This window comes from Megachile rotundata, chromosome 8 (genome assembly GCF_050947335.1).
Source record: "Megachile rotundata isolate GNS110a chromosome 8, iyMegRotu1, whole genome shotgun sequence".
NCBI classification, from domain to species: domain Eukaryota; kingdom Metazoa; phylum Arthropoda; class Insecta; order Hymenoptera; family Megachilidae; genus Megachile; species Megachile rotundata.
Window position 1 is genome coordinate 6,517,005 of NC_134990.1, and position 23,142 is coordinate 6,540,146.

General features: G+C 30.0%; 1 protein-coding gene, 1 long non-coding RNA gene and 1 other non-coding gene across 8 annotated transcripts in view; all 3 read right to left on the reverse strand.

Annotated features, from left to right (window-relative positions):
- The window catches only part of sprt (PDZ domain-containing protein sprite), a 95,217-nt gene that overhangs the window by 40,831 nt on the left and 31,244 nt on the right, over window positions 1–23,142 (reverse strand). For 5 of the 6 annotated variants that reach the window (XM_076534608.1, XM_076534610.1, XM_076534609.1 and 2 more), the window contains 2 exons: window positions 16,969–17,100; window positions 13,277–13,370 (listed from right to left, as the gene is read on the reverse strand). In XM_076534608.1, coding sequence (XP_076390723.1) covers window positions 13,277–13,370; window positions 16,969–17,048 — 174 coding nt within the window. In that variant the 5' untranslated portion in view covers window positions 17,049–17,100. Of the gene's footprint in view, window positions 1–13,276; window positions 13,371–16,968; window positions 17,101–20,785; window positions 20,942–23,142 lie in introns of those variants that run through there. The other variant, XM_076534613.1, reaches the window with a different exon arrangement.
- Window positions 4,465–7,100, reverse strand: LOC143265032 (uncharacterized). The gene is made up of 2 exons (XR_013039102.1): window positions 5,232–7,100; window positions 4,465–5,158 (listed from the first exon to the last, which is right to left on the reverse strand). It is a non-coding gene; the product is annotated as an uncharacterized LOC143265032 (long non-coding RNA).
- On the reverse strand, window positions 19,103–19,175 carry TRNAV-UAC (transfer RNA valine (anticodon UAC)). The gene has a single exon. It is a non-coding gene; the product is annotated as a tRNA-Val (tRNA).

Here is a 23,142-nt window from a genome sequence, read left to right on the forward strand (position 1 = left end):
ATATCGAACGATCGGTAATCGATTAGCAGGTCCCTCTTTCCGTTATTAGCAAAGATTGAGCAACTGTCTCGATATTTTTAGTTGTCAGACGTAGTAATTATTGGAACGCTTAGCGAGTGCTTGTAAATATAGGTCGCGACTTTACCGAAGATCTTGTATCAGATTGAGAATAGGATATTCGTTCCAATTACGGAGATCTTAAACTAGATTGTAGAATCGTCTGTTATTTGACACGTTGACTGTCAGATTGAAGTAGTTGAAAATTTAATTAGGTAAAATTTTTATTTTTGACAAGGCTTGCCGAATATTTTATTTTCAACAAAGCTTGCCATAACACTTTGGTACATCTCATAAAATATAATTCTATGTAGTTAATACGAGTTTTTCCATTTAGTTAACTGAACAAATTTTTAATAATATAGCAGATGGGAAATTTAATAATATTAGTAATTTAATATACTAATTTATTATATTAATAATTATACTAAAGTTTAATATATTAATAATATTATTATTCTAGTAATAATTGTTACTTCTCTAATGTTTCTTTATATATTTAATTAATTTAATAAATTATGTTGTATTAACTTTTCTTGAAATAATTATTATATTTACTTATGGTACCATAATTGATGTCTATCAATACTATTGTTAGAATAAAAATGATCATGTTTACAATACTTTATGTTATTAAATTAAAATGAAATAATTTTATAAATTATTTTCTAATAATTTTGAAAAATATTTCTTAAGATTCTTACAATGATGATATTATTATACATTATTATACCTAATCCTTTAAAAATTTTCGCAAACAATGTAACTGTTTGTTTAATAATGTATATAATTTATACAATTTTATTTATGGCTAACATTATTGCAATTAAAGTTTGTTAAGATTTTTTTTTTCAAACATTTTGTAAGAAAAATTTGATGTACAATTAATACTATTAAAATTAAATTTTATTAAAGATGTCAAAATAAGATTTTATCAAATAATACCATAATTAAATACTTTTTAGTAAACAAAATAATTGCAATAGAAAAAGAATTTTGTAATAACTTCTTATAATATTTTATCATACCGTTATAGTAATAATTATTATTATATTTAACTTACATTATTATTTTAATAATAATATTATTATCAATTTTATCCAAAATTATTACTACTAAAATTAAATTTCACTAAAAACATGAAAATACTTTTTTTATCAGAACAAATCGTAATACAGTATTTTATAATAAAAAAATTGTTATTAAAAAAAGAGAAAGAATTATGTATTTATTTTTTGCAAAATTTCTTAATATTCTTGTAATAATGTTCCCCATCAAATTTAACTGTTTTTACTATAATAAACCAAGAATATCATCAGTTTTATTTAAAATTATTAAAATTAAATTTCACTAACAAAATATTTTTTTATCAAACGCAACACTTTTCCTTTAGAAATGAATTATTATTATAAACAAAAGATAAAACGTAGCAAATTTATATAAAAATTATGATATAATATTGCTTTCTTCGTTACGTTTGCTTTAAATTTATACGTTTTAATATTTATAATATAAGTATCAGAGATCGAGGCGTGGCCATTTATCTATGTCACTGAATTTTATGGTTGCCCGTGAGCTTTCTACGAGTCCTTTCCTGAAGCTTTATGTTTCTTGCCTGCTATACTGTTATTAACTTCCCGGTTCTATGGTCGAAACTCGTATTTCGAAGTTTACGAGTTCCTCACTCTTCGAACAGTTAGTGTAGCAACCCCTGTGATTCCTCTTTCATGAGAAACTATCATTCTTTCTAGAATGACAATTATTGCTTATAACATTTTCTTTTCTTTCCACCATTGTTCGCCGACCGACACATAATTGATTGCTTCCAATTGTCGGCCAATAGAACTAACGGAAACGATAAATGAATTTCGTATGTCGTTTCTTTGTTGTTGTGAGAAAAAATAGATGTAAGCTGTATGAGCTTATTATCGAATATACAAAAATAATTATTAATGTTTTTTTTTGTAATAATGGTCAATTCTGAAGTTTGTAATTTTTGAAATTTTCAATTCTAGAATTCTCAAATTCTGAAATTTTGGAATTCTCAAATTTACAAGTTAACAATTTTTCAAATATTTAAATTTTCAAATTCTCAAATTCACAATGTTTCAAATATTTAAATTCTTAAATTTTCAAATTTACAAGTTAGCAATTTTTCAAATATTTCAATTTTCAAATTCTAAACATAAAAATTTTCAAGTTTTTCAATTTCTAAACATTTAAATTTTCAAAACATTCAAATTTTTAGTTTTTTAAATTTCTACATTTTTAGAAAATTCAAATTTTTTAATTTTTAAATGTTTAAATCTTAAAATTCTCAACTTGCTAAATTTATATACCTTCGGATCCTTAAGTTGTCAAATCTTCAAAATTTCAAATTTTCAAGATTCAAAAATTCAAAATGTTAGGCACTAAAATACTACAATTCCAAAATTCAAATAATGCATAAAAATTAATGCACAAAAAAAGATTATGCCCTGCAAGTATTATGATATAAATTATTAAGCAATAAAGGACTAATAATTATTAAATAATAAATAACAAATTAATTATTAAATAATGAACAATAAATTAAATAATAAATTAATTACTAACTAATAAACAACTAATTAATTATTAAGTAATGAACAAGAAACTAAATAATACATAATAAACAATAAAATAATTATGAAGTACTAAACAAAAAATAAATTAATAAGTAGCAAAACAACTACTATATCATGAAAACGTAATATAATTTATAAAATTTAAAAAAAGATATCAAAGATCTGGGTTACAGAAAGCTAAACATATAACACAACCTAGTTATTAGAAACACCCTGTATACATACCATACTATCAAGTTTCACATTCTTGTTTCCTGCGTTTCACATTTTTGCAGTTACTTTTTCTTTCTTTCCGTCATTTTCAAGTTATAATGAGTACCTTTAAAGGCGTTGAGAAACGACCACAAGATTGCCCTTCGTTGGCTTCAAAGGATACAACATTTTGACGGTAACATGATTGCGAAATTGACCAAATCAAAATTTAACCAAATATAGCAGCAATTTACATTTTATTTTGCTTTATTTATTTGGGAGGTAAACACCTTTGTACGAAAAGAAATATAATGTAGGGAAGGTTTAACATGGTTTACAGTTTTAAAATCACTTAGAGCGAACAGGAAATGGATTAAAATTTAAATAGAAAAAAGAAGAGAAAAAACACAGAGTAATATAATGTTATATAACATAATATATAAAAAATACATTTGGTATATAAGTATAAAAATACAATATAATTAAGAATTATAAAAGGTCGGCTAAAGAGTGTTTGAAGGATGTATTGAGACATTAATATTCGCAATTAATTTAAATTTCGCGCCTATATGTACCCACTTTTGTTTTACTACCGCGCCACCTGCGACGCTCATATATGTTTCCTCTTCCGGCTTCATCTCTATGAAAATGCTACGTAACATCATGCGGGAGCATGTTTGTGTGAAATGTGCGCATTTTATTTTTAAATTAAACTCTTCTTCAATACGTTTAACTTCATCAGTGTTTTACTAGACATCACTGTCATCATTGACAGGATGCTACGGAGTTTCCGAATATATCAATACTGAGATGAACAAGGTTAACAGAATTTCAGATTCGATTTGCGCAGCCGAAATAATCGTTCGCTACGAATTAAAGCGTACTTTCCTAGGCACCTTGAGGGTATTAGAGAAGAGGAAAGTTGAATCATCATCGGCCAAGATATAGTACCTTTCATTATTTTACCAAAGAATATAACGTCCAGCATTTTTCTTCTAGCGCGTAGCGTTTGGAGGTTAGATTATTAAGAACGAAATCGTGGTGGTGAGAATGAAACATGGGACAACCACTGTGCTTGGCAGCGAGCCTTCAAAATTTCTGTTGGACGCATTCGATATCGTTAACGCGACAGTCATACTACGGAGACCAGATTGTACTTCCGTACTCTAAAATAGGTTTAATTAGTTGGCAGTATAGCATTCTGAAAGTGTCACTGTTGTTAAAAATCTTTGAGATCCTGTAGATAAGAGCCTGCGATTTTAGACTACAAGAAATATTTATGTGACGTGTCGTAAAACATAAAATGGACGAGAAGGTAATAGATCTCCACCAATGTTCAGTGTGGACTGAGCATCAATTGTATAATTATTGTAAATGTTTTTATTGCTATGACGAAATTGATTGACGTGACACTTGGCTAAATTGATAAATGATTTATTTGCTTATTTTTGGATTTGTAAATTTTATAATTTATACATTTAGGGATCTATTGATTTGATAATATATTAATTTAGGGATTTGTTAATTTCTACATTTATAATTTTAGGGATCTGTTGATTTATTAATTTATGCATTTAGGTATTTGTTAATTTTTAGATTTACAAATTTATGGATTTGTTAATTTATTAATTTATGGATGTATTAATTTTGAATTTATAAATTCAGGAATTTGTTGTTTTAGAAATTTAGTAATATGGGGATTTGTTAATTTCAAAATTTATTAATTTAGTGATCTGTTGATTTGGTCATTTTTAAACTGGAATTATGTTAATTTGACAATTTAAAATTTTTTAAATTTACAAATTTCAAAATTCGAGAACAAAATCACCTGGAAACTTTAAATTTAAAATATTTTTAAATAACATTTTATAAAATAAAAAATAGAATAGAAATTAAATAGAAATTAAAATTTTGTTTACATGACCTTCCCAAAGTTAACCTACATTGCGCTACAGTATTCATTTACCTCATTACCTGGAAACTTTAAATTTAAAATATTTTTAAATAACATTTTATAAAATAAAAAATAGAATAGAAATTAAAATTTTGTTTACATGTCCTTCCCAAAGTTAACCTACATTGCGCTACAGTATTCATTTACCTCATTACCCTCTAAAAAAAGTTCACAAGAACAAATTAATATTTAAATCGAAGCGTGTAATACTACATCAATGACAATTTTCCGGAGGTGCCATGAATCAGTATTCCAGAAAGTCCAAATAATCTTCATTTGAGAAGCATATGAGCAATTGCACTTTTGCCGCTTCTCGTGAAACCTTTCGAAAGAAGATTCATTCAGTAACCTGCCTCACAAAGGAATGTATTGGGTGGTGCAGAAGCAGAAGATCGGTAAAATTGGTTAGTTGCACGTGATACCTATATCCTGGGGCGGTTGAACATTCTAACTGTTCCTTCATCTTGAATTCCACCACGTCATTTTAATGGCTTCGAGATCACGCACGATTCTGCACGACGATAATTAGTAAATTGTGCTGTCTAGTGAACTTTGTATGTTATTAACTTCAAATACATATATAAATTTTTAAATTTTCCAATTATCAAATTACGTAATTATTTAATCATGTTATTTGAAAATTTTTGAACTTTTAAATTCTTTATTTGTAATTTTTTTTTTTTAATTGAATGTTTAAGGTCACATGCACCTTCTTAGGTTATTAGTGACCACATTTGATTTGGGACTAAAATTTGTAATTTTATAAATTGATAAATTGTCAAATTTTTAAATTCCTAAATTCCTAAAATTCCAAATTCTTAAATTCATCAATTCTTTAATTTGTCAATTCCAGTTTTCAATTATTCAATTAGTTAGTCCTTCCATTTTTCAATTCTTCAATTAGTTAGTCCTTCCATTTTTCAATTGTTCAATTCTATAATTTATTTCCATATTTCCATTTTTCAATTCTCATATTTCTCACTTTCTTAATTCTTCAATTTTTCAATTCTTCAATTCTAAAATTTCTCAATTCTACCATTTTTCGATTCTTCAATTCGTTAGTTCAATTGCAAAATTTATCAGTTCTATTTTTCAATTCCTCAAACCTTTAGATTTTTTATTTTCCAATTCATTGATTTATCGGTTACTCCATGTTTCAATTCCTTCATTTTCCAATTCTTCATTTCATCAGTGGTTCCATTTTTCAATTCTTGTATTTTCCAATTTTTCAATCCGTCAGTATATTCACTTTTCAATTCTTTCATTTTTTCAATTATTCAATTCCTCATTTTGTCAGTGGTTCCATATTTCAATTCTTGTATTTTCCAGTTATTTAATTCATCAATTCCCTAATTCTTCAAATTTTAAATTCAAGTCTTCATTTCTTCAATTCTGAAGCCCCAAAATTTCTCCAAATTACAACTTCTCAAGGAAGTTTCAAAATTTCCATAATTTCAAATTTTTAGCTCCCAAATTTCAAAATCTACAAATTCTCAAAATATCAACATTTAATATAAAATATTGTATTATTGTATTATATAATATAATTATATATTATTACTGTACTATTAAATATTAATATCTTCAAAAGTACAAAATGCAAAAATTTTTAAATTAACAACGTGCGAAGATGTTAAAATAATTCTAAGGATGGTTTTTGCAACATTTTTCATCTCACAATTGAACCACTGACATTGTCAAGTTAGAGGCTAATGGTAGAATTTCACGTTTATCTCGGAGACACGTGTAGATGGCGACCTAAACGATTCTTCTCACCGTGATTACGTCTTTTCTAACATAATCGACAACAGCACTCTTTAAACGACCTATTTGTTTCGCGATATAACCATAATCATCGATGCGGAAAGCATCAATAATGGCATTTTCTCTCTTTGAAAGTTCTTTTCCACGAGGTATTTCACTTTCTAACCTTTATGAACGAATCTTGCAAATGTGAAATGGAACAAATGAAGGTATAATGAATTTGTTTACTTATGAACCTCAACTGACATCAAAATATAAAGAATATACAAGGTTGGTATATTAAACATATGAAAATTAGGTTTCATAAAATCAAACTTAATACTTATGTTAATATGTCAATTTTACTGAATTTATTGTTCATCTGATATAAATTAGTATTTAAGAAATATTATCAATTTTCTACCAAAAGATTATTAAAAATATAAATATTTTTCATATATGCATGAAAATATATATGAAATATAAATTTTAAAAATGTATGAAATATTTAATTTAAAAATATATATGACATATAAATTTTCATATTTCATATATTTGTATGTATATTTGTGTAACGACCTGTATTCGAAGTATCATGTCCGACAGCAAGTGTAACACGATATCCCATGAACAGAGGATATACCCGAAGAATCTCCGTTAATTTTGAAGGAGAGGAAACGATTCATTTTATTTTCACTCCTACGAAGTTAATTCGTGTCAGTATCAAGATAAAAAATGAACAGAGGTACAATAATAAAGAAAGGATTGTTGTCCACATTGAAGGCACATGCTAATATGCTTAACAGAGAGCAAATACTTCGGTGTGTACATGTTAACTGTCTCTCACACGAGCAGGAATAGTTATGCTCGTGAGAATTTTCAAGGAGGCCGAGAAATCGTAATTCTCACGAGCCCTACAATCGGGCCTTTCGTGTAATTGCTCGACGGAGCCGCAGTCGCACGCCAGTTGCCTCGAGCGACTCTTTCAGAAATATAAAATCCTTTCGTTATCTTCCTTGAAATTGAATAACGCGTTGACCTCTCCTCTACATATTTCATACGCTTTCCCAGGATCAACGACGCAGTCGAGTTAATCATTCACACAAAAAAATTTAACACGATACACTGAAGCAGTTAAAAACGTTATTAAAATTATATCTACATATATTTTCAACAAATCAAATAGTTTCACAGTGTTTTTGTAAGTTTCTGGAAAATCGCAATAACTAAATCCGTATAAAAAGTATTGTAGGTAATCATTTATTAACTTCGTTTTACAATCAATCATTGTGATGCACTTTCTGACTGTCGAAAATTTTAGAACGAAATTGACGTTTTCGTTTACGTTTACATTCCGACACTCTTTTCGACGATTTTCACACGAAACCAATAGTAGTACATCCTGTGTAATTTATTTAAGTATTACAGACATCCTCAATAGCACATAGTCACTCCATACACTCTTTATAATGTTTAATAAACGAAAAATTATAATGGACCGATTCGGACGCTTAGAATAGACTGACCGTCGCAGTCCCGTGGAAACCGGCAACCGTCGATTGCCTAGCAACGGTTCAACATGGTACACCTTAAAAACAAAAATTGTCCTTGAACACAATACACCACCAATATTTAGCGACCTTCTTTTTTCTCTGAAGTGTTTTATTACATTTAGAATTCATACTTTTGTGCAGATCAAGTATTTCGAATTAGGTAAGCGTTCTTTGCACGGTAAGTTCTATTTCTTGCAACAATGTAATGCGTCATATAATGTAGTTAAAGTAAATTTAATTCTTTTAATATTATGAAATATAAATTATTGTCTGGTTACATAATACTGTAGTGGATGGATTGAACAGGAAAGTCTTGCAACCATAATCTAATACTATTGTTACTAATAATACTGTTTTAAGAATTTTAAAGGTTGTTGAAGGTTATCATGAATTATTTTAATGGCGTATTCATAAGCACGAACAAAATGGAGGATAGTAGCTAGACTGTATATGTAAATATATATTAGAAAATTTGAAAATTATGGTATTTGAAGATTTGAATATTTAATATTTTGATAATTAAGAAACTTGAAATTTAAAAATATGAGAACTATAAATGTAATAATTAGACATTTAGAATCATAGAAATTAAAAATATAACAATTAGAAATTTATGGGTATTAGAAATTGAGTACTTCAGAAAAATTAACATGTTTAATTTGGAAATTAAAATGTCCTGAATGTGAATATAGTACTACCATATTTTATGGTCTATAATTTTTATATTTATAAAAAATAACTGATCAGCTGTAGTTAATATTTCAAGTTTATCATTCTTCACAATCTAAATTACATTCATTAAATAAAATCAGAGGAGTTGTGACGTTTTGAAGAGTTCTACAGAAAATAGTTATACACTTCACAATTTGCATAAAAAAATACTGGTTTTTGAATTGTACAATCTTATGCAGTATTTAGAAAATAGATTAGTCACATCAGTCACTGTACAACATTAAATTAGTCATTACACAGAATTAGTAATTACATAATATTGCAGTAAGATATATTACATGCTGTTTCACTCGCAAGTTTATCCACTTTAGATCCATTTATGTACCACGTGCCACTACGGTCTAAATCAAGATGGTAATTTAGGGTGGTTGCGTTGGGGTACGAGATTATGACACGTCAATTAATATTGACTAAGAGTAATTAACAAGGTGAGATCCCGAACATGGAAGAGTAACTTTATGAATATATAGAAAATGTTCTACCTTCAATAAAATTTGCTGAACGAATTCAGTTACGGAATATGAAAAATGTCCTCACTAAACGAATATTGGTAATTAAATCGCGTCGAATCAAACTCGTTCGATTGAAATATATAAAACTGAATTGTGTCAGACTGATACACAACAAAATTAAAACGTATCGAATTCAATTAGCTCTCACATGTTTTAATGAAAACAATGCAGAATAAAGAATTAAATAATAATTTATTAAATATTTATTAAATATTTTTTTGACAATTTTGAAATATGAAAAATTTTGAATTTTAATATTTAAGAATTTTAGAAATTGTGGTTTTCAAAATTTATAAATATAAAAAATTGAGAACTTAAAAATTTAAAAATGTAGAAAATTGAAGATTTGGGAAATTGAGTATTTTAGAATTAGAAAAATTCGTGAATAAAAAAAAACAATTTAGAAATGTGAAAAATTGAAAATTTAAAAAATTTAAAAATTCAGAATGAAAAAATTTGGGAATATGAAAATTTGTAAATATCCTAAATTAAAAATTTAGGAATTCAAGAAATGGAGACTGAGAATTTAGAAATTTGAGAAATTGAGAATTTGGAAAGTTAGGAATTTGAGAAATTCAAAAACTCAAAAAATTAAAAATTTGAAATTGTAGTAATTCTAGCAATTTGAAACTTTGCAATTTAGAAATTTAGAAATTTAGAAATTTAGATATTTAAAAGCCGAAAGACCCAAAAATACAGAAACTAAAAAATCCAAAAAATCTTTAGTTCCAACATAAATCTTATAAGCTATTCAAAAAATTCTTTTATACAAAAAAATTTTCATCAAAATAATTTACTATGTATTACAAAATCACCAACAAAAATAGTTTTACTGAAATACCACTAGTCATATGAGCTGTTCAATTCTCAAAACACTGACCACAAAGGTTACCGGTATCAAATGATTTCTCTTTCTATCGGTACGTTCAATCTCATGATAAAGAAACAGGCGAAGGGGAATTTGACGATCACCCTTGTTCGATAAAGATCGCAAGAACCGAGTCGTCCTACGTCGACGTCGCTAATTAATCCTGGGGTTAGGAGTTGACGAACCTAACTGCTATCCGTGTATACGGTCTTCCGGGTGTGGGGAACTAGCAAAAAGCACCCAGCTTCGACGATGATTACTAGTTCTTTTTCTCGTGTTCAGGATGTGCTTGCTCGACCAGCACACCCACGATCTTCGATGATTAACGAAAGTGAAGACAACCCGTTGCGAAGCAAGGTTGCATTTAATCGCTTCAATTAACTTCGTTCAAGCGGCACGATCAGCCAGCGGGAAGTTCCATGACAGAGCGCTATTGCCTATATCGCCGGTAATGGTTTTCTAACTTAGACGCTCTTTGTTCCTTCGAGATATGTTCAATTAATGTCGGAGGCCCTTGGATGTTGTCTGAGTGAAATACTGTAAAAATCCTAAATTTTTAAACATGTATATTTTTAAATTCTCAAATTTAGGAATTTCTAAAATGCAACATTTTTTTACTTATATCCGCAAATTTATAAATTTTATTCTATTTTTATTATATAATACATTATATTATTGTTAATTATAGAATTTTTGAAAATCACTATTTCAAAAAATGTTTCTAATGATTTTTGAAAATTACTATTTCAAAAATATTTTTTAGTGATTTTTGAAACTCACGATTTCAAAAATTTTTTTTACTGATTTTTTAAACTTAGGGAACCAATTTGGTGTTTAATTAATCAAATAATCACTTTTTTGAATTTCTGAATTCCCCAATTCCTATACGTTTACTTTCCAAATGTTTAAATTGCAAAATTTTTAAATTCCTAAATTCTTGAATTCTTAAAAACCTGAATTCCTAAATTTATGCGTTTCTGAATTGCTAAGTTACTACATTTCTCAATTATTAAATTCTTCAATTCCTAAATTTTTGAATTCTTCCATTATTCAATTCCTAAATTCTTGAATTCTTCCATTCTTCAATTCTTGAATTCCTCAATTCTTGCATTCATAAATTCATAAATTCTTACATTCTTGAATTCCAAAATTCTTAAATTCTTGAATACTTAAAAACCTAATTGCCTGAACTTCTAAATTTATGAACTTCTGAATTGCTAAGTTCTACATTTCTCAATTATTAAATTCTTAAATTATTAAATTCTTAAATTTTTGAATTCCCAAATTCTTGCATTCTTGAATTCCTAAATTCTTGCCTTTTTAAATTCCTAAATTCTTAAATTCTTGAATTCTTGAATTCTTAAATTCTGAAATTCCTAAATCCCTGATTTCTAAAATTTCTAAATTCCCGAATTTTTATATTTCAAAATTTGAATACCTAAACTTCTTAAAATTTTCCAATACCCTCATTCTCAAATTACCATGCTTCTAAATGAATCAGAAAATTTCTTCTACCCTTCAATATCATGCATTTCTTTATCCGTTTTCCCTACAATCTACTAGATGAATTCTTATCTCAAAGCGTTTAATTTCTTTTCATAATACCGTGTATAACCACAATGAGTTCAATCAAGTCAAATTGAAGTGCTTCAGATTAAAAACGCGGTTAAATATATATTGATACATTGCATTGTTCACGGTTGCTGAAATAACGAGTAACTCTGATGTATCAATACTTCATTTGCGAAGATAGCCAGTACGTCATCCGTGAAAATTGCAGATATATACGGCTATGACGTATTAACGCGTTCTCCATTGGGAATGCGTTAGCGTGCACCTTTGTACTGACGCAAAATTCTATTCGAGTGGTTTGAGAATTTTGCATGGGAAGCGGATTCGAAAATATCGATCAGTACGTCTTTTATATTTTTACTTAATTGCATATTGTTTTCCACTCGCTCAAAATAAACTGTGACCGAAAATTCTTTGGATACCCGTCTATCTATAATAACGTCCTATAAATAATTCTGTTATTTTCGTATGAGTATTGACTTTGACGCAAAACAACCCAATATGTTCTCAGTGACGTGAAATCTGTCAAATTTAATTTTTAGGCAAATTCTTACCTTCAATTTCTAGCTTTAATTCTGAAAAAGTTATTATTCGATTTTATCCGACGATAAAATCTCCATATTTTTCCAAATATTTGTGTACGTTCCAATCTATTCCATATTTTCCCGCCATTTTGCATACGGTTTATATTGTAAAGTAACATGGACACGCTGTTTCCAATTGCGAGTAAACTATGCTCCTAATGGATTAAATCTGTCGAAGTTTATCTAGATTTAATTGCATAAGTAAGGATGGATATTGTACAGAACTATAGTTTAATCGAATTTTTGTCTAGAACATTTTACGTCACTGACGAGAGTTTTGAATTCTAGTAACACGAACTATTCTATCAAAAACTACAAATTGTAAAATATTGGTGGCATAACCTCAATTATGAGCAAGGAACTTTCTAGGTAACATTGCTGATTTCTACTGTCATCTTGCAAATTCTGATTCAGTTTCCAATACTCGACAAAGTCGACACGGTTCTCTTCTTTGTATCGGTGCACAAAAACCTTTAACAATTTCACTGTCATTTGAATACTGTTAGGATATTGAAGCGATCGCCACAACTCTTTTTTAATTTAACAATTTATTAATTATATGTGTTTATTATTTTTCCTATTTACACTACACGTGTTAACTATTCGGCTCTTAAATTTATTCTAATCGCCATGTGTCAACCGTCACTGATCGGTAACCGTCGCGTGCGTCGAAAATTATCGAAGATTGCCGAACTGTTCCGAGTTGCTCGGACGCGTCCTGTCGAAGGCGTGCCGTTCTTTTTCAATATTTCTTTCGAACAAAATTCAATTACAAATTACGGTTTATTTTATTATAAAAACAATATGGTTCACGATTTGAAGGAAAATTATAACTGTGATGCATATGGCACTGAAGTTAGTAGATAATAATAAAAAATAGAAACACTTTTCTGAAAAACTTACCAGAGAAACTGATCGTTGCTGAAGCTTGATTCCTAGATCTTCTTTCTCGTCCCCGTAATCGGTGGTGTAGAATAGCACACTCTTCTTCGATCCCCTGAAATGGACACCATATAATACACATATTTTATTCACTGTAATAACTAATCCTACATATTTCTTGATAAATTCCCTATTATAAATGCTACTAAATTTTACCATTTCTATTTATAATAACGGTTAAAATAATTAAAATATTCAACTTAAATGGAACATTTTATTTCCATTAGATTCAATTCATTTTATTACAATACGATTTAACCCATCTTTGCATTCCGTTGTAAATATACATTATAAATATTATAACGAAATTGTATTTTGCATTCTGTTATAAATATGCATTATAAAATATTATAATGAAATTGTTGTATTTTTTAAAATATAAAACAACAATTTCATAGTTAATAATAACATTCCTGAATTTATTTAAAATTTTCTGTTAGTCTTCTTAACAATTCTGCAAGTATAAAATAATTATATCATCATTTCCTGAAATAAATTTGTTGAACAGAAAATATTTGTTTATCGATATTTTCCTATTAATACTATCTCTGAAAATTCCAAACATGCATTACCTTTGGTGGAATTAAAGTAATCGTACAACAGAGGGCTTATCCAGCAGCCATATTTTAATTCACTATACTGAACGCCCGGCTTAAGACCTTCAGGGCAGATTTTTTAATAATAGTTCAAACATTCTTCAAACTTACTTTTCACAATTTACATTCAAGCTTAAACTGCGCTCAGTATACTCTTCGATTTTCTTCGATATAAAGGCCAATTTAAAACGCTATTTAAACTTAGATTATATAAACGGTAAGAAATGATAAGTTTATGAAAGTTGTTACGATAGCTTCCTTCGTTCTTACTTTAACAACTGCAAACGTATTTTATTTCCCTGATTTCTGTTTTTATAAAAACCGTTAAATTTAATTCAATTACAAAGTTACTTTTTTAAAAGTTTGTTTAAACCGCCCGTGAAAGCGCAGCACGAGGAAAATAAAGGTAAAGTATTGAAGTTCATAGGAGACTGTAATTGAAGTTTAAAGCGTGACTGAAGAAACTTGTTCTCATTTGTGTTTAAGGCGCTTAGTGTGACCGAACAATTTGCACGCTAATCGTTCAGACTGAACGCAACGTAAGATCTTAAACCCTGTGGGAATATTTACGATCGATAAATTGAAACACGGTCAACTGAACTGTGTTAAACGGAATTTCGTTAATTTGAAGCATGTCATATTAATACACGCTAAATTTAATCGCATGGAATTGGATCATGTTAAATAGAATTCTAAATCATTAAGTTGTGTTGAACTTAATTGCGAGGAATCGAATTGCGTTGAACTGAATTATATCGAATTCAACAGTACTAAAATGAATTGCGTAGATGCGAAGGATGTATAATAGAATTGAATCACGTGGAACTAAATTATGTTGAATTGAATTAAACTAAATTGAATCGCGAATAAAATGAGATTCAATTTAATTACGTGGAATTGAATCAAGTCAAGTTCAATTACGTCGAATTCAATTGTGTGGAATTGAATCAAGTCCAGTTCAATTACGTCGAATTCAATTGTGTGGAATTGAATCAAGTTAAGTTCAATTACGTCGAATTCAATTACGTGGAATTGAATCAAGTCAAATTCAATTACGTCGAATTCAATTACGTGGAATTGAAACAAGTCAAGTTCAATTCCGTCGAATTTAATTACGTGGAATTGAAACGTGTCGAATTGAATCGCGTCGAACTGAATTACGTGGAATTGAATCGTATCGAATTAAATCACGTCGAATTCAATAACACGGAATTGAATGATACTGAAATGAATTGCTAAGAATTGAATTGTATGCAATGGGATCGCATTGAATTGAATCGGGGTGAATTCAAGTACATGTAATTGAATCTATTTGAATTAAATTATGTGGAATTAAATTGTATTGAGTTGAAGCACATCGAATTGAATTAGGTTGCATTTCTGTACATGTAATTGAATTAGCTCGAATTCAATTCTGTAAAATTGAATCAAGTCCAGTTGAATCACATAGAATTCAATTATGTGGAATTGAATAGTGTCAAATTAAATCACGTAGAATTGAACTACATAGAATTGAATTATACTGATATGAATTGCGAAGAATTGAATTGTATGAAATTAGGTAACAATGAGTTGAATCGGGTTGAATACAAATATATGTAACTGAATCGAGTCAAATTCAATTTCGTGCAATTGAATCATATCGAATTTAATTATACGGAATTGAATTCCCTTGAGTTGTATTGTATCGAATTGAATGAGGTTCAATTCAAGTGTACATAATTGAATTGGCTCGAATTCAATTACATGGAATTGAATTATGTGGAGTTGAATTACATCGAATTCAATTACGTGAAATTGAATCATGTTAGAATAAATCATATTGTATTAAATCATGTAACTTTCAATTACACGGAATTGAATTGCTTGGAGTTGAATTATATCAAGTTGTATCTCGTTGACTTCAATTATACGGAATTGAATCACGTCGAGTCGAATTACATTCGAATTCAATTATGTGGAATTGAATCATGTCAAATTCAATTACCCGAAATTGAATTATGTGAACTTCAATCACATCGAATTCAGTTCCATAGAATTGAATTATGTCAAGTTGAATCACGTCGATTTCAATTACACGAAATTGAATCACGCCGAGTCAAATTACATCCGAATTCAATTATCCAGAATTCAATCATGTCAAATTTAATTACCTAGAATTGAATTATGTGGAGTGGAATCGAATCGTGTCAAATTCAATTACCCGGAATTGAATTACTTGGAATTGAATAATATTGAAATGGATTATAGCAATTAAGTTATATCAAATTGCACGACATCGAATTGAATTATATCATATCTGGAATTCAATTATATCTAATTGAACTGCATTGCATTCAATAACATCGAACTGTATCTCGCCGAGTTGAGCATCGAATTCAATTATTATACATGGAATTAAATTACATAGAATTGAATTACATGGAATTACATAGGGTCGAACTGAATCGCATTTAGCTAAATCACATTACATTGAATTACTTGAAATCGAATTGCATTGGACCAAATCTCGTCAAATTGAATCACCTCGAATAGAATTACACTAAACTGAACCACTCTAAATTCCCAAATAACAAACTCGTCCAATTACCATCTCTCCTCCCGAAATCCCAAGATCCTCCAATTCGTCTTCCCCCAAATCCTCAACCCCGAAATCCTCAAATCCCCAAAATCCCTCAAAACAAACCTAACCCTTTTATCAAAGAATATTTTCTATCTTGTTTGCCGGTGACTGTACGAAACTCAAATCACAGGGTATCGCTCGAAAGTTGATCGTCCGCCGAAAATAAATCGCGATACAAAGTGTACCTTCGAGGACGTGTTAAACTGCGAGGAAAAAAAGAGGGTAGAGCGAACATCGAGGTGAAAATTAATCGACACGAATGTTCGGAACGCGACGTGACGCACGGAATACTTTCGGATCTCTACTCTTCAATTACGGGTGATAAATCAGCGGGCTGTGTACGATTTCTCTCCACGCCCTCGTTGTCGCGAGCAATTAAACGCGGATCGGTATTATAATACGGTAGTGCGGGGCTACGTTTATGATAATCACACCTGACTGCCTTCCCATTCCGGTTGAATGGCTGATGTTCAGCGAGCACGGGCGAATCAACGTAGCACCGGCTCTCGTTCATAGCGACGACAGCAACATTGCAGCCTACGTCAATTTGCCTGCCACGTGGACATCTGAAACAACAAATAATACTCTGTTCAGTCGATATCAAAAACATCTATAATCGATAAATACATAAGTTACGTTTGTGGATGAGTTAAGGATATGGAAAGATCAGCAATATAGGGATTTGAGGATTTAGGAAGATAGGTAATTAAGTGTTTGAGATGTGAGGATGTAGGTATATGGGACTTTTGGGGTTAAGAATGGTGGACTAATAATTTTTGGGGACATAGGGACTTGAAGAGATAAGGAACTTGGGGAGATGAGGAACTTGGGAAGAAGAGGAACTTGGGGAGATAAGGAATTTGGGGACACAGGGACTTGGGGATGTAGAGTATTAGGGACGTAGGGACTTGGGGACGTAGGGACTTGGGGACGTAGGGACTTGGGGACGTAGGGACTTGGGGACGTAGGGACTTGGGGACGTAGGGACTTGGGGACGTAGGGACTTGGGGACGTAGGGACTTGGGGACGTAGGGACTTGGGGACGTAGGGACTTGGGGACGTAGGGACTTGGGGACGTAGGGACTTGGGGACGTAGGGACTTGGGGACGTAGGGACTTGGGGACGTAGGGATGTAGGGATTTGACCATTTAGGGCTATAGGTGAGATTTAGCAATTTAGGGCTATAGGTGAAATTTAGCAATTTAGGCATATAGGTGAAATTTAGCAATTTAGGGATATAGGTGAGATTTGGCAATTTAGGGGTATAGGTGAGATTTAGCAATTTAGGGCTATAGATGATATTAAGATATTTAGGGACATAGGTGTTTCGGTACCTAGAAATTTGAGTACATACACAGATATTAGGAGACTTTGGGATTTGAAGTTCTAGTAATTTGTGGATATAGCTGTTTGGGAATGTAGGAGTTTGAAGACATAGGTATTTGAGGATTCACGAATTTGGAGATATTGGAACTTAGGGACATATTTGTGAATTAAGGGAATTGGGAGTGTAGAAATTTGGAAGTATAGGTATTTGAGGATTTATGAATTTGGAAATCTAGGGATTTCTTTATGAGGGAAGTTTGGTATTCAGAATTTGGTATTTAGAAATTTGGAAATTTTAAGATTTTGGAATTTGTGAAATTGTGAGTTTGAGAAATTAAAAATGTAAGAATTTAGGAAATGGAAAATTTAGATAAAACATGATATTCCCTTGCTATGATTGATCAAATTTACAAATTTGCAAATTCCAAAATTAGAAATGCACATTGTAGTAATTTCGAAATTTACAAATTTCAAAATTCTGGAATTTAAAAGCTTCCAAATTGTAAAACTTAAGAATTTACAAATTTTTACAAATTCTTAAATGAAAAGGTGTTGAAATGCAAGGATTTAGAAATTTCTAAATTTATAAATCCGAAAATAAATTATTTTGCATACTTTCAAACTGATAAATTTCAAGATATAGAAATTTTACAAATTTTCAAAACCATAAACTTTGAAATGTGCGAATATAAGTTTATATCATATAAAAAATTAATATTGATAAAAATGTTATTTAAATTTTCATTTTATAAATAATTATAATTTCTATATTCAATTTATACTTGCAAATATATACAATAATATAATATAATATATAGTTGATAATTTCAAACCAACAAACTACAACATAATACACACTAGAATCTCCTACTTCATAGCCAAGTGCATTAATCCCAAATCCTCATTTGTAAAAAGAAAGCAAGAATTAACTATAGGTACTTATCAGTGCTTATCACTTTTCTAATATAATGTCTGATATCATTAAAAAAATCTATTTTTGCCCTGAAATCAAGATTTCTATTCAAAAAATTAAACAAAATGTTTAAAATGACGATTTAAATAATAAATTAATAATACAGAATAAATGAATATTGTTTGATAATATAAATTTTAAAAGAAGTAACAATTTATAAAATAATAATTTTTAATTATTCTAAAAATAATAATATTCAGTTATTTAACAATAGTTAAATTATTATTTAAACAATAAATACATTTAAAAAAAAAAAATGAAAAAAATAATGGTTCCGGCCGGGATCGAACTGGCGACCTTCTGCGTGTAAAGCAGACGTGATAACCGCTACACCACGGAACCACTGTGGCAGCCAACCTTCTAATTTTGAAACACTCTCTTTTACATCTTGAGCAAACAAAAAAATTATTGTAATCTTTAGTTATGCTTTAAGGACCCCAAAATTATTCACTTTTTTAAAATATATTTTAAGAATATTACGGTCTCAAAAGAAAAGAAATTTAAGTAGAAATTTAGTAATTTAGATTTAATCTACTGGTTCAAAAATTTTACACAAGAAGTTGCTAATAAAATACTATATTTACATTCAGGTATTCTCAACTTGTTTCACAGGTATCTTTAACGCAGTATGGTTTTTTTATTGATAACTCGTTCGACGAATGATGTCAATGACCTTAAATTGTAAACAGATGCACGTGGTTACGATTTTGGCGGGAAAATTCAAATTCCTTTTCACGTAGCGTACATAAATATACTGATGGTGAATCATAGCGTACAATTTGTAGTTATTAATGTTAAATAAGTTTAGAATTTTGTATGTTAAATTAATTTTTAAATTTTTAAATAAAAAAATTTGCACATTCCTAGATTTCTAATTATACGAATTTTCAAATTTCGTCTTCAGATTTCAGAATTCTTATGTCTCGAAACTTTTATGCTCCCGAATCCCTAGATTCTTATATTTCGATATCCATAAATTAAGAAGTTCTCAAATATATATATCTACAAATTTCTCAATTCTTAAATTCTTAGCTTCCCAATGTTTTCAAATTAGGCTCCCGAATCCCTAGACTTCCATATTCGTACATTTACAAATTCTCAAATTCCTAAATTTTCCTTTCACTAAATTGTCAAATTCCCTACATTCTCGAATTCCTAGACTGTCAATTTCCTATATTTTCAAATCCCTTGATTGTCAAACTCCTGTATCCCCAAATCCCTAGATTGTTAAATTCCTAGATTTTGAAATCCCTAGATCTTCTATCCTTAGATCGTTAAATTCCTAGATTCCCTAATCCTTAGATTGCTAAATTCCTAGATTCTGAAATCTCTACATCATTAAATTCTTAGATCTTTTAATCCCTAGATCGTTAAATTTCTAGATTCCCTAATCCCTAGATTGCTAAATTCCTAGATTCTGAAATCCCTAGATCATTAAATTCTTAGATCTTCTAATCCCTAGATCGTTAAATTCCTAGATTCCCTAATCCCTAGATTGCTAAATTCCTAGATTCTGAAATCCCTAGATCATTAAAATCTTAGATCTTCTAATCCCTGGATCGTTAAATTCCTAGATTCCCTAATCCCTAGATTGCTAAATTCCTAGATTCTGAAATCCCTACATCATTAAATTCTTAGATCTTTTAATCCCTAGATCGTTAAATTCCTAGATTCCCTAATCCCTAGATTGCTAAATTCCTAGATTCTGAAATCCCTAGATCATTAAATTCTCAAATCTTCTAATTCCTAGATCATAAAAATCTTAGATCCTCAAATCCCTAGATCGTCAAATTCCTATATCCCAAAATCCTAAAATCGAAATGTCCCCAAAATTACATCCCCATTCCAAAATTATTTATATCTCAAGAATTTTCTAAATGTGATCGAGCCAATGATTTATTCCTCCTTTGTCACAATTTTTGAAAGGAAACCAGATTTGTTGTCGACTGTACCTTGAATCGTGTCGTTCGCAGAGGCGCCAAGGCGGTCTCGGTCTATAAACCCACGCGACACGTTCGGCCCAGTCGTGTTATGACTATGACTAATATTCGTAAACGTATTAAGTAACCGTCCACAATGGCCGATCGATCTGCATAAGTTATGCGCGAGAAAGTTCATTCCTCCGCCTACCGCCGATACCTATGCACGCCGATGCATCGTCGAAACAGGAAAACTGACAACGTGTTGCATCCAAGTAAATTGCACAGCCCGCGGAGGTCGCGTAACGAGACGCATAATGCAGCACACGTAAGTGTTTAGGGGATGCAGAACAACACACAACACATTGGAAAATAGGAAAAATCGATCGAACTTCCTGTCACGATTCTGTCTTTAAATGGTGCTTTTCTATATTCGATGCCACGAGCAAAACCACTGAATTTTCAGATGGCTACCGCGTGCTTTTTACCAGAGTTTCTCAACCTTGTTTTGAATCGCCGCAATTCTATAACCTCTTAGTTCGACACGAATTACGCTTAAACACCACTACAATGTGTGACAATGCTGTTCTCTACGCGAGTACATTGGAACGAAGTTTTTAATGGTCTCTTAAATAGAGAGATAAGCTTATTCCGAAACTTTATTATAACTTCAATATATTTTTATCAATCATTTTATTATCTTCATTATCAAAAAACTTTATTATCAATCATTTTCCTCAACCGCATTCAGACGCTTCAGCCATTTTACAATTTTGACTGTCAGATGTATCACGTGATTATCCGAATAATACCGAAGAGAATCGAAGTTACCCGAGCTGTCATTACTCTTTATTTTAATTAAGAAAATACCATAAACGTCACAATAAAGGTTTCGTAACGAAAAAGTTAACAATAAACAAACTTTATTCTTGCATTTTCATCACCTCTAACCTGTTAGACACAACTGTATTTAACACGACGTTGCTTCTCTGTACGGCAGTGTTTGATGCGAATTACGCGTGAACAGCACTACAATGCGTAACAATACTGTTCTCTACGCGAGTACATTGGAATGAAATTTTTGATGATTAAATTATAATTTTTCCCAAAGATATGATGCATGTACTTTAACTTTGATAATTTACTTTTTTAGAAAATTCACAAAATATGTAATTTGCAAATGTTTCCAATATCGTATTAGTGCAAAGAGATTTGTTATTACTCTTATAAAACGTGGTGAAGGCAAAAAGTGCGAATCAAAACAAGAAAACGATCATTCGATTGAAACGGTGAGTGAGTGGGCCAGTAGAGTGAGCCACTATAGTGGCGCTACCTAACGTATGATGACATTTGCAGAAGCCATTATAGTGGACCGTCGTAGAGAAAGATGGTAACTGCGAAAGCCACTATCGTGGCGCGTCGTGGCTAAGAGGTTAAAATGTAGAGAGTAGTGTAATTAGGAAATATGGGAGGTTTCCACAAGCGACATTTCCCCTTTGTGAGAAAATAATAAACTAAGCTTCTTTAAAGTATGTAAAATGGTATACTTGATTTAGGCAGGATGGGTCTATACGACTAAAGCGCCATCTTCTGTGAGTGAAGTGAAATAGTAAATTGAATTCTGTAAAATGTGAATGACATTGTTGTGTACAGTGATTCTTAAATATTTTATGCACCTAATCGTTTTGAGATTCGTTGAATTTTAAAAATATCAAGTTATACTGTGATCTAATAATAGTATTTTAAGTAAAAATTGCACTCTTGGAACTAGAATAATTGAAAATATTCTGTTCGTGCAGTAATAGGTAAAAGTTAAATACAGTTGAAATTGCGAATGTATGTGAATACAAAGTTGGAAGATTGTTGATGGCTGTTTGTACATGGTGTCACTTTTTAGTGAAAAGTTTATTAACATATTTTGTTCGTATGAATAAAAGAATTTTATATATATACATAGGTTTTAGATACTTTATTAAAAATTTATAAAAACAAAAAATAAAATTTTGGATGTTAAATTAGTCAACATATATACTGTCAACAAGGAACGTTAAAAAAGGACAGTTTTTTTCGATAGGACGTCAGTCGGAACAATTCGGTAATTTTCGATAATTTTCGGTGTGTGACGGTTGCCGGTTTGCGACGGTTGACACGTGACGATTAGAATAGATTTCGAAGACATGCAATAAAGACGTGTAATGAAAGTAGCTAATTAACTCTTAAAATTAAAAAAGAAAATCGAGTAGCCTATTTCAAAATCCCTATAAATACATTTGAATAGTATCGTATGTGAAGTAAGGGTTATTTTAAGAAACGTTAGAAATTTACAAAGATAAATAAATTCGAAATAAAATCTACTATATCAAATTAGGTTAGTTAGATCTAAAGTTTAA